General features: G+C 39.3%; 1 protein-coding gene across 1 annotated transcript in view; it reads left to right on the top strand.

Moving 5' to 3' along the window:
- The window catches only part of dntt (deoxynucleotidyltransferase, terminal), a 374,911-nt gene that overhangs the window by 212,665 nt on the left and 146,155 nt on the right, over positions 1-16,091 (top strand). The window contains exon 9 of the mRNA XM_028793415.2: positions 4,644-4,727. Coding sequence (XP_028649248.2) covers positions 4,644-4,727 — 84 coding nt within the window. The remainder of the gene's footprint in view (positions 1-4,643; positions 4,728-16,091) is intronic.

The following is a 16,091-nucleotide window of genomic DNA, read 5'->3' as shown; positions in this document are numbered from 1 at the left end:
AAGCAGAGTAATATAGAACTCTACCAAGACAAAACATTGGGTGCAAAGCATATCAAACCCCAGATGGGGTGCAGTTTCACTACCGGGTGCACTCAAGTACTCATCCACACTCCCTTGCAGTGGGTAACATTAGAGTCGAATATTAAATTAATTTCTATGTCTTTAAAATGTGAGAAAAAAAAACTTAAGACACATACAAAACATGCAGATGCCACCAAGACCATGATTTAAAGGCAACCAGGTTAACCACTGCAACTCCATGACACCCATTAAAATTGCTCTCATGCTGAAGGAAAAACAAGCATAAACAGCAAAATAAGAGTAAACTTCCTAAACTGAGAGGACAGTACATTTTGATAAACTTCTCTGATCTGTTTTAAAATAATTTTGTTTTTTTTTTGAGGTTTTCTAAAGTCACTGTATGTACTTGTACTGAAGAAAACATCCTTAGAACATTCTTAAAACAGATAGTACATATTTTAATTAAATTTCTAAGGTGTCATTCATAGGATGAAAATGAAGAGCAAATAAGTAAGTGTTTTTCAAACTAGAAATAAATGAGACCATTAAATAGGCAGACAAGACTTAAAGTAATGTCAGAAAGAAAGAATTATATGAATATGATTGCTGCCTCTTCTAATCTCTCAAAGTTGTAGGCTATAAAAAAATTAGCATCAGTATATACTGTCAAAATGGTAAAAAACTGTACAACTCAGAATAAAAGCAGCTGCCAGTTAGTGGAAAAAAAAATAAAACAAAAATAATGCTCTATTGAAATTAGACAAGGTGGGTAAACTTACTATCTGAGTGTATTTTTTTCCTATAGTATAAGGGAAGTATGAGAGTTAAGCATTTAAAATGAATGCAGATGGTCATTGATAATTTTGATTTAGTGAAAATTATTTATGTTATAGTTAATTTGCTGCTGCCAGTTGTAGAGAGCATGCTTTTGCTTAAGAAACCAAGCTATTAAATAGGGGTGACAAAGTTGTGCACTGCTGCCTCACAGCTCACAGTGTACTGTTCAACACCTAAATCAGACACCGTGTGGTTGAAGTTTACAAATCGTCACTATGCCTGTATGAGGTTTTCTCCTATATCCCAACAATAAGAGTACCAGGTTAATGGGTGGCTCTTTGCCCTGCAGTGGGTTGGCACCACATGCAGAGTTTTATCCTACCTTTCATCCAATGTGTGTTAATAATATTAGTAACTATTATTACTACTATTTTTGTTAGTTAATGCTTCCAAAGGACAACAATCATCTCTGAGCCTGAGAAAGCAAAAGTGTGCAGTCTGAATGACTACAGACCAATAAGTGCCCAGACACAACTCCTACTACGTTGTTCAATTTGCTGATTATGCCATCATAGATCTGATTACCAACAATGCAGAGACAGGTTACAGGGAGGAGGTTCACCTACTAATACGTCAATAGTCTCACCTGAAATTCCAGCCACCCCATGGAGCTGGTCACAGATTTCAGACAGCAGAAGACAGACCGTACGTCCATCTATATTAAAGGAGAGACTGTTGAGAGGGTGAGCAGCTTTAAATTTCTTGGATGAACAGAGGTGAGTACAATGCATTTCTGCTTTTGTCAGAAGGCTAACCAGTGCCTCTACATCCTCAGAAGACTGAGGAAAGCTCAGATTTCTTCATCTGTTCTCAGAAGCTCACGAACGAGGTGCACAGTTGGGTTGGGTCCATGCTCTGTGGTTGCATAACATTCTGGTATGGCACATGCTCTGCTCAAGATCATAAAACACTCAAGAGATTAGTAAAGGAAGTAAAAAATGTTTCAAACACCCAACTGCCTTCTATTCGGGTTGCAGCAGATTGCAGAAGGTGTGTCTGGGGTTTGGGGTGCTGTTACACCCCCAGTGGTCACAAAATATATATAGTATAATTTATGCGTCGGCTCTTTAAAATGAAATTTGAGCAAAAACCAAAGAAGTGAATCTCACCAGGGTTTTACATCCCTCAGTGGAAGCTGGTTCAACGATGAATGGTAACTTCCTGTGGGTCAAGGATTTAAATGACATTTGGGCTGGATAAGATGGGGTTTGTTGCAGCAGGGTGAACATGATGGCCATCTGGATTGTTCTCCTGCATTCTACAGGTGGAAATGGAGAAACAATTAGTGACTATGAATTTCCCTTACTCTTCCCCTGCACTGCCATCCATAAGATACTCCCTGTGTTTGACTATACTAGCTGTTCCCCGCAGCTCCACTGGTGTAATAGTGAAACAGGACAAACTTTAAAAATCAATAAAAAAATTTAAAAATAAAATGTAATAATTTGTATTGAGAAAAATTTATATTGATAGCTTTCGTATCCAAGGGCCTCTTGATATATAATATTTTTGGTTTTGCTATCCGCAAGGTTAGCAAGGTATCTCTGGCCAAGCAGAATGTAAATGTCAAACGTTGCCACTGTGTCTAACAGTGTTCAGCTCTGATGGGAGAGCATCCCCCGCATGGGGAGAAGAGCATGTGGCCATGGTATCTCTGCCAATAGGCAGGTACCCTAAAACACACGTATCTGTGATCTCTCTCTCAAAAACGTCAAATGTTACTCTTTAACAACCTCTAGGTGATAATGTCTGTTGAACAAACATCGCTAGCTAAGCGGAGGCAAGGTACGCTCCAACATGTGGTGAAAGGTACAGTGGCTGGAACGGAGGCTGGTATGTGAATGAGGATTGCCCACGCCCGACTCCCTACTCCTGAGGTCCTGCCTCCTCCTCCCCTCGGCCCGCAGCCTGTCTCTCGGATTTGTGCACATAAATCAGCGCCGCAACTGAACTACATTAATTAGAGTGATGAGAGAAGTCACAAAATCAACCGGAATGTTCAAGCAAAGTGTAGAAAAAAACTTGATCTAAATCCATTAAGTAGTTCTCTCGTAATAAGCGATCAGACATATAGACAGACAAACAGACATTGGATTTTATATTGTGGAAGATCAGCCCTTAAGCACAGACAGACCAGCACACTCACAATGTCCAAAACACACATGTTTATTTTTTGTGGCGGAAGTGCTGCAGACCAAGGCTCTGGAGCTGTCCAGGCTTCCCCGGTCGGTGGCAACTACCCCAGCAGGGTAGAGCTTCCAAGCTCCAAATCCGTGGCCCTCATGCAAATCAGGGGGGCTGCCCTCTCATGTTCCGGAGGGGGTACTGTTGTTGACATGTCCTCTCCCCCGGTCCTCTCCTCAGAAGGGTGTCTTGACCAGGCAAGACCCCCAGCCGTCTGCTACACTGCACCTCCCTCAGCTGAAGCTCGTAAGGCAAAGCGGTCCATTCTGCGAGGGCTGTCGCTCTCCAAGATGGAGCGGCAGTAAAGCCCAGTCCATGGTTCCACCCTGAAAAACAAAAGCAAGAAGAGGGTGGGGAGACGCTGCCCCAATACCATTCTGAGGTGTCCCTCGTACCGCTATAAGGACAGCATCGCCACCCATGCCCTAGACTGTGGCATTCATAACACCGGTGCTCTTGTTGCCTCTGGATGTGGAAACAGGACAGGAACATCCGCCCTGCCTCATCTCCACCTGAGTTCGGGATCTCTGTCCCTGGCTGTGTGGAGAATGCCCCTTTGACATCCGTGAGCACACTGGCTCATGGGTCACTCTGTTGGGAGACCCATTCTTTTCTTTCCAGGTCCTCCCCTGAGTCTCCATATGAGAGGAAAAGAGACCCCGCACTGTCTGTGCCCCTGTAGACCTGCGTGAGACTGCTGCCGGCTCTTGGGGTGGGGCACTCTGACAGCCGACACTTACCAGCCGGCGTCCTATAGATGCCTCTGCCAAGTTCTGCCACCACTGCACAATCAGTCATCACCACTGCATCCACTTTTGGACCCCTGCGTTCAGATACATCCCGGCTCAATTCGCTAGGGGATCCCTTCTTATATGCGGTACTGGCATCACTCACCTGTCCCGCTGCATCACTCCAGCTGGAGAACCCCGCACTGGGCTGCCTCAACCACTCCGTTACGGCCTTCAGGGGTGCATCCACCTTCTCCTCCAGCCTTCCAGTCACCTTCTGAAGCACTCACAGGACCTGCAAGAGTGACTGCACGGGCTGAAGGACAGCCTCCAGCTCACGTACATCTGAAATAGATGACAGTTGCTCCAGGCCATATATTGATCATCACTAGAGAGGGCACATCAGCACTTTTAAATAGCCTGCGTGTGTCATCTTGCCACTTGTTTCATCTTATCTCCCTGTCAGGTTTACCCTGTCAGTTGGTTTGTGTGGCTTCAGCAAATATCCATTTTAAATAGAATAATGTGTGTGGAATAACCCTCACAGATCACAGTGGCATACTTAAGACCACTGGCTACAGATACTTATGAAGACTGTTGACATAGTGGACTGTGTGGACTAAACTAAGATTGGACTGCACTATGAAAAGCTTTATTTAATACTTAATTATATGGTTTTGATAATAGATAGGTGGATAGTCATAGAACATTATGTAACATCAAACTTTTTAAACAATGCATAATACTCATGTTTCTTCTCATACGATGGCCTTTCATTTCATAATGATCAAATACTTTCCAGGAATAGTTACTGTGGAAGATTTTCAACCAGCTGAAAATAATGTATTTGACTGATTTTTGTTTTTCTTTTAGCAATTTGAACGTGACCTGAGAAGGTATGCCAATGTGGAAAAGAAAATGCTTCTGGATAATCATGGACTTTATGACAAGACAACGGTACAGTAACATTAAAACAGCTAAGGATAAGGAAACTCATTTTTAAAACATGATTAAGATTGACTTAAAAGACCAATTTGGCTGCAATAGCAACATTACAAATGCAAAGTTATTTCAGTGAAAATAATTTTAAGTATTTGTTTTGAAATAGTTGTTGGTTGAATTACAGAGTATAAGCTTTTTACTAGTTAAAGCCAAATACGGTGCATTTTTAAGTCTATATCATCCGCTCTTCTGTCATGCATGTAATTCTTTTTTTTCTGAGAAAGACAAGTATTTGTTAAGAATTCAGATATTCTTCTCTCGGTGGGGTACTTTTTTCATGAAAAGAAGGAATTTTAGGACTAACTTGTAACATCTGAGAAAGTTATAGAATTAAGACCTTATTATTTAAACATCTGATGTTTGCTGCTGCAGTTCATGTCTATATGGCATTTGTAAAAATAAGATGTTCAGTGGTAAGTTTCAGCAAGACAGCTTAAACCTACTTTATGAAAAGACCTAAGTTAAATGTTATGATGTGCTATAATCTGAATTTGATGGCCGGGGTATGTTGTTGCTTAGTTTAATTCAAATTATATGTAACAGCCTGGAGACAATGAGCCTCATTTCTGCTTTAGCGTGGACTTAATTGCCAGATGTTATGATTCTAAAGTGTTAACATAAATGTGACCCTAAATATGAGCACATTTTCATAATCTAGAAAGTTTCAAATGTTTTGTATTAATGCTAGGTTCAAAGAAATTGTTTACTGTCAGAAAGGAAAATGGAGGAGAAAGATTAATAACTACGGATCTTCAGTCAGAAATATCAGATGCTTTTTGATGGTGCAGACAAGAAAACTTGGGAACTGGCTTTGCTCATGTGAGGGAGACATTTATTTAGGCAAATGATTCTTAAGACAGTCGAAGTATCACTTTAAACAGTTGATATTTTTAAATAACTGCCCGATGACTCTGCTAATAATTGTCAAGGTTATACGGCACAGTAGTTCCTCACAGTTTCTGAAATAGAGATTTTAAAAGAGCCAACTGTTTGCTTAGATTTCTTTAATGGTATCATCTGGGCCTCATGAGGGTATCCTAATGCATTTTTACTTTAGTATTTCTGCCCCCACTGACTAAGGTTGATAAGTCTTTTCTGATTTGGCAGATGGATCCAAGCATGTGGTCAGCTGATGAAAGTCACACTATATGCAACACATTTTAATTCCTCCTCTTGCAGCTAATCCCAGGATGTTTTATAGTCTGAATTTACATCTTTACATTTAATGCCTGGTGACATGACAATCTAGATAATGCCCACAATTGGCCCTGTAGCTTTTCTATTAAAACATAATAAAATGATGTGGTTTGTTTCTAAATCACTTGGTTCTTCTGGAATAGCTTGTTTGCTGTGAGCGTCCAAGGTCAGCCTGTTGCGGCTGCCAGATGTCAGTAATTGTTTGTCTGTCTTGGTAATATTTGTGCATACATTATGTCAATCAAGTTGGAAAAGCCAGTGGCAGCTCTACAAATCTTTTCATGTTTTTCTACAGCACACTCTCTTCTGTCACTAAACATTATTTCATAAAGTTATAATGCTCATATTTAGTGTTTACTGAATTTGATTTTATAATGAAGTTATGCTTGTCACACACATACATCTCTATCATTGTTTTCTGCATGTATATCCTTTGATCAGACCAGCTTTACACTAAAATTATCCAGACATATCAGATTCAATACATTGCTCATAGCAAAGGTTCACATGTAAATTAGAACACTCAATAAATTATAATACCAAAGAGGCATGTCACAGTCATAGTAATGCCTTTTAAAATAAATTAACAGCTTTCTAAATGTGCTTGAAATAATATTTATAAAAATAGGATATGCTCAGAGATCTTGGGATTTGTAGGATATTGGATTCGTCTCATTCCTCATATAAAAGAGGGCAGTATGCAGCAGTCAATATGCTGGGGTGGATCAATTTTTTTTAAAACAATCTTTCTGCTTGAATTAATATTAGTAAAGATGAAGGAACCAAACTCAGCGCTCTATTCTTTGGATTATGATCGCTTTTGTTTATGACTATGTTCTTGCTTTGAACTTCTGTTTGGGTCTCCTGAAGTTTTTCTTTGAATTTCCTGGAATTCGAACTAGGCCCTGTCCCTTGATTATGCGTCTGCTTGTCCAGTTTTGATTCAGTTGATTCTCAGGTTATTTTCGAAATCAAAGGAAGAACTTCTTTTTTCTCCTTATTTCGCACCAGTCTTTAAAGATGAGGAGCAATTTATCTTTTAAATTTCATATTATTTGCATCCATTTTTACTGGTGGGTGGTGCACCTGTGGATATAAGAACTGGAATGTTTGAACTGAGAAATATAAAAAGCTGGGAGTATCTTGAAATGATATTTCTCACCAGGAAGATACATTCATATTTGGTTTCTAAAATAATGAGACATCATCTTTGAGCTCCTGGTGATGTTTTGATTACAAGCCGCTATTAAAAATGGTAATTTTCAATGTTTTCAATGTCATTTTGAAATGATTAGAACAAGATGTAACTGATGCTTTAGATTAAAAAAATGAAATCTTACATCTATATCATAATAATCTTTTATAGGTTACTGTGGTTGTACTTAGATTTAGTTTAAGTTAATAATAAAAATTACCTCACAGCTGTTGGATTTTTCTGGTATTCTCTGAGTGAATTTTATGGAAATCTAATAACTAAACCGATTTCTAAACAGAATTCTGGCTTACTCCAAAAATTTTTGATACCACGTTCTTCAATAAAGACAATTTACATGGCTACTCTGTTACTTTCTCTTTCATTATTTAAATCAGCTAATTTTTTGGGGTTAATACAGTTTTATAAGCATATAAATATACTTATTAAGTTTTGTTACATTTTAGAGATTACAGAGCAAGCAACAAAGGCTGTGAAAATATGACCTTTGAAAGTTTATATTTCTGTAAGAGTACACTTAGCTAATGTGGACATCCCCCCAAATTTTACATGGAGCATTTGATAATGCAGCCATAATAGCACAAATTACATGGACGGAGTTAATGGGGTGGCCTAATGAATCCACTATGTTACTGAATTAAATCTCAACTAAGTGGTATTTTTTCCATTAGGCATTTTTTAAGGTCACATCTTTAGCTCTGGTACTTTGTTAATAATACACAAACAGGATGATTAAATCCATCCTGCCCTACGCAACACTCATTTTCATTGTGCCTATCTTTAAAACAACAGAGGAATATATTGGAGAATTTCAATTATGGATTAGTTTACAATTTCAAATTTAGTTTGAGTGAGGCAACTACAACTTGTATGGTATATTTTGTGTACAGTATTATCTTCTTTTACACATCTGATAGACTCTCGTGTTGGTAAACAGATCCTCAGTTGTCCATACAAGTAGCGCTGCAATCTGAGAAGATCTCAACTGCATGTCACACAAACCTTTGTATCAAAAAATTTAATAAATAAATCCTTGAAAGTTCCTGAATGTTGTGCCATGTTCAAAAGTAATAAAGTTTTTATTTTGCCACAATTGTAATAAGTGGACAAACTAGCAAAAAGCATTTAAATATTGTTAATGTACTTATGCATAATTTTGAAGTTTTAAATGTGCTAAAGAAAGTGAGATTTACTTCATATTTAGCTGTATATTATGAACAACATATGATTTTTGACTTGGTGAGGTAAACAGGTAGCAGTGCCAGGGTTAGTGCCACCATTAATTTCGAATTAGGTATTTGCCTAGGGCGCAGATCATAATGCGGGCAGAAAAACCTAGCAATACAGGGTAGCTACCTAATAGTAAGTTGACACACTAATAAGCTTGGCCTAGGGTGCAAAATAACCTAGCAGTACAATTGTAACTCGAGAAATTACAATTATTATTCATGATTTGTCTGACGCCCTCACTCTGTGCTTATGACAAGTCATGTATATAAGGAGTAAAATTTAAAGTTACAAATAATACAAGTGTGTTTTGCGTTTTGCCTCTTATAATTGTCTATGCTGCACTGCATGTATTATTAATTATTTGAATTCTCTGAAATAAAGCACAAGCAGGTGACGTTACTTGCTCATGGTTACACAGTGTCAGTAGCGGGTTTTGAACCCAAAACCTAAGGCTTTCAAATTCAAAGCCTTAACCACTACATGACACTGCCTACAGTCAATACACTGCCTAAAATCAACCAAATAAACAGTTTAGAGACAGTTACTATTAATAATAGGCTAAAAATGAAGCGGCTTGCGAGAAAGTGGCGTTTCAAGCCTTCGGTGCCTTCTGTGATTCTGGGGAATGTAAACTCAATCTCAAATAAGATCGACGAACTGGTTGCACTGGTGAAAAATGTCAGGACCTACAGAGAATGCAGTTTGTTGTGTTTTTGCGAAACCTGGCTAAATAACACCATCCAGATGCCAACGTGGAGCTACCCGGGTTTAGCACAGTTAGAGCGGACAGAGATGCAAGTACCTGTGGGAAGCACAAAGGAGGAGGACTCGCTCTCTGTGTTAATACACGGTGGTGTAACTCTGGACATGTTAACGTCAAAATCTCCACTTGCTGCCGGGAATATCGAACTGTTGGCCGTAAGTTTGCGTCCCTATTACTTGCCCAGAGAGTTTGGACATGTCATTGTTGTCATCGTGTACATACCTCCTCGGGCGGACGAGGAGTCAGCGAGTGACATCATCCATTCTGCTGTTGCTAAGTTACAAACGCAGCACCCTGAGGCGCTTGTGCTAATCGCTGGAGACTTTAACCATGTGATGCTGGACAAAACATTACCTGCATTCTCCCAGTATGTGGACTGTAACACCCGGGGAAATAAGACTATTGATTTGCTGTATGCAAACGTTAAAGACGCATACAGCGCCACCCCGCTGCCTGCGCTTGGGAAAGCAGATCATAACCTGGTTCTGCTTCAGCCTCACTATAAACCAAAAGTGAGAGTCCTACCTGTAACCACACGATCATTCAGGAAGTGGACTCCGGAGGCTGAGAATACTCTGAGAGAATGTTTTGGAACTACAGACTGGGATATCCTGCAGGGATCTCATAGTGAGAACATTGAGGAAGTTGTTGACTGCACTACTGACTACATCAACTTCTGTATGGACATTGTAGTTCCAGTAAGAACAGTACGCTGCTATGCTAACAACAAGCCATGGATTACAAGTGACATCAAGGGCCTTTTGAACCAGAAGAAAAGGGCTTTTAAAGACGGTGATCAGCATGAGCTCAAGCGCATGCAGAAGGAACTCCGAGTCCAGCTCAGGGCGGCGAAGGAGCAGTACAGGAGAAAGCTGGAGCAGAAGTTGCAGAATAACAGCATGAAGGAAGTGTGGGATGGGATGAAGATCATCACTGGCTACAGCTCGAAGCGGGGTACCACCATCGAGAGAGACGTGAAGAGAGCAAACCAAATGAACATCTTCTTTAACAGGTTTGACCACCCTAACCCACTCTCACACTCACCTCGGAGTATTGCACCCTCCACACATCCTTCTTCTGATACCAGCATAGGAAAGACATCCCCACCCATAATTACAACAGCGCAAGTGAGCAGAGAGCTGAGGAGACTTCGTGCCAGCAAAGCAGCGGGTCCAGATGGAGTATCGCCACGACTGCTGAAGGTCTATGCATCGGAGTTGGGGGGTCCTCTACAGCGCATCTTCAACCTGAGCCTGGAACAGGGGAGAGTCCCGAGGCTTTGGAAAACATCTTGTATCACCCCAGTCCCAAAGGTATCACGTCCTAGTGAGCTGAATGACTTTCGGCCTGTTGCTCTGACATCACATGTGATGAAGACCATGGAGAGGCTGCTGCTTCACCACCTTAGGCCACAGGTTCAACACGCCCTTGACCCTCTGCAGTTTGCATATCAGGAGAAGGTTGGAGCAGAGGATGCCATCATCTATATGCTACACCGATCCCTCTCTCATTTGGACAGAGGCAGTGGTGCTGTAAGAATTATGTTTCTAGACTTCTCTAGCGCCTTCAACACAATCCAACCTCTGCTCCTAAGGGACAAGCTGACAGAGATGGGATTAGATTCATACCTAGTGGCATGGATCGTGGACAATCTTAAAGACAGACCTCAGTATGTGCGTCTTGGGAACTGCACGTCTGACATTGTGGTCAGCAACACAGGAGCGCCACAGGGGACTGTACTTTCTCCGGCCCTGTTCAGCCTATATACATCAGACTTCCAATACAACGCGGAGTCCTGCTATGTGCAAAAGTTCGCTGATGACACTGCTATCGTGGGCTGCATCAGGAATGGGCTGGAGGAGGAGTATAGGGACCTAATCAATGACTTTGTTAAATGGTGCGACTCAAACCACCTACACCTGAACACCAGCAAAACCAAAGAGCTGGTGGTGGATTTTAGGAGGCCCAGACCCCTCATAGACCCAGTGATCATCAAAGGTGACTGTGTGCAGATGGTGCAGGCCTATAAATATCTGGGAGTGCAGCTGGATGATAAATTAGACTGGACTGCCAATACTGATGCGCTGTGCAAGAAAGGACAGAGCCGGTTATACTACCTTAGAAGGCTGGTGTCCTTCAACATCTGCAATAAGATGCTGCAGATGTTCTATTAGACAGTTGTGGCGAGCACCCTCTTCTACGCAGTGGTGTGCTGGGGAGGCAGCATTAAGAAGAAAGATGCCTCACGTCTGGACAAACTGGTGAGGAAGGCAGGCTCTATTGTTGGCATGGAGCTGGACAGTTTAACATCTGTGGCAGAGCGAAGGGCGCTCAGCAGGCTCCTATCAATTATGGAGAATCTACTGCATCCACTTAATAGTATCATCTCCAGACAGAAGAGCAGCTTCAGCGACAGACTGCTGTCACTGTCCTGCTCCACTGACAGATTGAGGAGATCGTTCCTCCCCCAAACTATGCGACTCTTTAATTCCATCCGGGGTGGTAAACGTTAACATTTAACATTATACATAGTTATTGTCTGTTTTCACCTGCATTATTATCATTCTTTAATTTAATATTATTTATTGTATCAGTATGCTGCTGCTGAAGAATGTGAATTTCCCATTGGGATTAATAAAGTATCTATCTATCTATCTATCTATCTATCTATCTATCTATCTATCTATCTATCTATCTATCTATCTATCTATCTATCTATCTATCTATCTATCTATCTATCTATCTATCTATCTATCTATCTATCTATCTATCTATCTAATAACACAGGTCTGGAAAAGCAATTTAATTACAAAAAGGTCAATTAGGAGTAGGGACTGATCTCAAATTAACAAACTCACCATAATGTATTTTTCCGAACCAAGACTACAAACCACATGTACATTGTAATAAGAATGAGTCTCCAGACATCATAAAGGTTTGGGGCAGCCACCCGCATATTATTTCCCAGCTGCAAAAGTTTGTAATATTTGATCAGAGATATTCACAAGACTGAGTCCAAAACAGAACTGATTATTTGGAGGTAAGATGGCAGTTTTAAGGGCTGGGGAAGGAAATTATGTCATCTAATCCGGAACCGGAAGTGACATCATCAGATGAGCCGGAAGTGATGTCATCAGAAGGGCCGGAGCCAGAAGTGACATCATCAGAGGCGCCGGAACCTGGTGAGATTTCCCAGGAATGGTCTGCAAGAAACTGAGAGAGATAGTCAGCACACTCTGCCACCCCCCTGGTCTGGTGTAGTATTACAGTTCTCCAGGCCCTTTAGCTGTCTCCTAAACACATGTGTGTGACAACATATAAGGCATATATAAGTTATTAATCAATTAAGTTATTTTAATTCTAGAAAAAAACAATATGGCTGAGACAATACACAATATGGAATCGATTGCGCCATTTTGGAGTTTGTGGTTCCTAATAGTGCTATGTGAGGCAAAATAAACTTAAAAAAATAAGTGTAAATGATTTTATTTTTTATTATTATTTACCAAAATATATTTTGGTGAATAATTTAATGACTTGTTGAAAAACTGAAATGCCTTAGCTATTAACTACAACTATACTTGTTTTTGCTGCTAAAGAAAGACATTTTAGGTCTTCAGCTATTTATAAATAGTGTCTTAGTGGAAGATTTTAGAGACATAGTGTTAAGGTTGTCTAGCCCTCAACCCTGACTTCACCACAAGACAATAACTGATGGCAACTGAGTGTATCTCAGATTGTAAGGAAATAACAAGTGAGTGTTCCTGCCTTTTCTTTTTCTTCCCCTTCATCTTTTCTGACTTTTATGTGGAGTTGACGTGCTTGATCAGCCTTCTCCAAACAGCTCAGTCCTACACTTCCTCGCCAGTCAAGCCCTGTTCCTGCCTTTTACATCCGTCAAAATATCTCTGCTCTTTCTTTCCTCCTACCTTGTCCCTCATACATCCTACCTTAGGCACAAAAATGAGAAAAGAAAACTCAAGATGTTTGCACTAGAAAGGGCATAGTAGCCGTCAATCATTTTTACAATGAGGGCTGTTAACCTGCCCATTTTTTTACTACCAGCTAATCGTTGAAAAGGAGATATGCATCTACCAGTCTTTATTTGAAGCTACACATTCCTTTTTCCGTTTATGTGGGAGAGAATACATTTTAGAAAGCCAATCGCATTCATTTCCTTTTTTCTTTGAAACTCCTTCACACTGCACCTTCATTGCATCTTAAGGAATTTAAATTTCTTTATAGAGAATGCTGAATGAGGAAAAGTCAATCTATCCATCCATTTCCTAACCTGCTTATATTCATTTCCTCCCACACTATAAATTACCAAGCTTGCATTTTCCCTTTTTTGTGTCTGAAGTTGGAGACAGAAGGGGAGGAGAGAGATTTTGGCAGAGGCAGGAAAGAGAACGGCATTTTATCAGAGGTCAAAGGACAGATGCTGTTTTGAAAGAGGTAGGAGGAAGGATTGAGTTTTGCCAGCGAAAGAATGGCATTTTGTCTGAGGTAGGAAGATATCCCAGAATAGTCACTGTACAAGTGAACTATACACATCTGATCCTTCTAAGAGAATAACATGGTTTATTTAAATAAAAATGGCTTTATTTGTATTCATTAACATATTTTTTCAGATTCTGAAATATACTTTATTTGCTTGCTTGCTTTAAGCAATAATATTCGAAAGTGTTTGTTTAAATTGATGTCACTGGTCATTCCAGAAAAGCTGGAGAACTTCTTCTGCCTGAAGTTTTATTGTAGTGTAAAAGTAAATCCCACTGATATGCAAGTGCAATGATAATGAACTGATACTGTCATTTTGAGAGTTACATCGTAAACAAGGAGGAAAATTATAAACTGTGATCAAATTCAATTATGTATTTATTTACATTCTGTAAAGCAAGAAAGCACAGGGCAACGTAGCTATAGCAGTTAGATAAAGCGCTAGAATGGCTGTTTTGTGCTATGAATTCTAAGTTAACAATCAGCAAAATTTTAACTACATTCTTTGCTATATTATAATACTCAAGAAAGTGACATGATGTGAATGGTTTTCATGACAAATATATGTTTTTAGTGCCTATTTTTTATCAAGGCAGGTTACATGTGCTGCATGGTAGTATAGTGCAAAAGTGGTTAGAACAGTGGTCTCACAGCTCCAGGGACCTGGCTTTCATTTTTTGCACTGATTCCTGTTTGTGGGAAGTTGGCACATTCTCCCCAAACTTCAGGAGTTTTCTCCAGGTACTCCCTTTACCTTTCACATGCCAAAGACTGTAAGTTAATTGACAAAGCTTAACACATCCTGAGCAGATAAGGTTTCCATGCAATGAACTTGCATTCTGTTAAGGGCTTCTTTTGATTTGCAAGACTGCTGCTAGGATAGATTTTGTCTCCTTACAAAACTGTTATGGAAAACATGGGTTTAAGTTAACAGATGGAAATTTCATTGTGTTTAAAAAGAACAGTTAACCTTTTCAGTAGTAATCAATCTTTGAGCATGATTATTTTTGTATTATAAGTTTTCATCTTTGATTTTTAAAAAAATCCTTTACAGGGTTTTTTTAATGTGCCATATTTATTTATCAACATCATGTTTTCCGATTTGATCTTGAATCAGTAAGGTTAAATAACCATGAAAAAAGTTTTATTTTGTGCAATTAATTTAGTGTACTGCAACCTCTCAGCTCCTGAAGACTGGATTTAGGCCCTGGCTTGGCTTGTCTGTTTGCTGTTTCCATGTTCTACCTATGAATGCTTAACCTTTACTCTCAGTGTTTTGGTTTTCCTCCCAAATCCTTAAGACGTCATTAATAAGTACGTTAGTGAGTCTAAACTGTCTCAGTGCAAGTGCATGTGTGCTATGCAATGGATTGGCATGCTACTGAAGGTCCTGGTTCTTGTCTTGACAAAAGTCCTGCCTGGGTAGGCTTCATACTCACTAATAATTGGACTAATCGATAATGGAAAATGAATGAAGGGATGTCGCTCTATTCATGCACATGCATTCATTTGCTAAACATTTATGCAAGACTAACAGAATTACTAAATGTGATACATAAAATACTTCTTGATTATTTTATTTATTATTTATTATTCTAAATTAATTTTCTTCTTTATTTGCTCTAATATTTATCTTGATTACATGACAAGATACTGATTACATGACAAATACCAATTGTGTGTTTTACAAAAATGATTATTTGCATTCTTCAGCTTTCTTTCTCACAGTTAAATAATAAAGCCATGTGATTATTATTTTAATCTTTTAGTTCTGGGGTATCATTTTGAAATATAACATAATATTTGTTTCTTTAAAAGAGCATAAAACTTTTTTTTAAAAGCATCAACAAAAGAACAAAGTATTTTTTTCCAGATTCAAAATTATAATAATAACTTAATACACTAAAATCAAATTCCATATTATTACATTTATGTAATACATCAAAACTGAAAGGTACAGTTTGATATTGACGCTTGCAGGGAATTTGTTCAAATCATTATTCTAAGAAAGTATTACTGGATACTATTTAAAAAATATGGAAAATGACACAGTAGACTTGCTTTGGGTAAATTCCTAACCCCAATGAATAGAAGCCACCTACATTTATTCATGTATTTTTACAGCATGACACACACACATTTGGACTTTAAAAGTGCCAGTATGCCCTCAGGATTATTCTGCAACACAATTAGATATGTTCGATCTGTCACCAACGACAAGGGAACAATATAAAGTGTCAAAGACTTTCCCCCAAGATTTCACCCATTTATTACCAAGATTCCATCTACAGTGACATGCCTTGGGGAAGGATTCCTATCTTTCTCAGACATACAAATGAATATGCAGAAGGCTCCTCCATATGCAGTGCTGGCCTTTTATTGAAGCAAGCTCCCAGTGACTGAAAGGTTGAAACCC

Source organism: Erpetoichthys calabaricus, chromosome 2, assembly GCF_900747795.2.
Source record: "Erpetoichthys calabaricus chromosome 2, fErpCal1.3, whole genome shotgun sequence".
Taxonomy (NCBI): Eukaryota; Metazoa; Chordata; class Cladistia; order Polypteriformes; family Polypteridae; genus Erpetoichthys; species Erpetoichthys calabaricus.
Note: the sequence above shows the minus strand (reverse complement) of the source record. Positions and strands in the feature narration are given on the sequence as shown.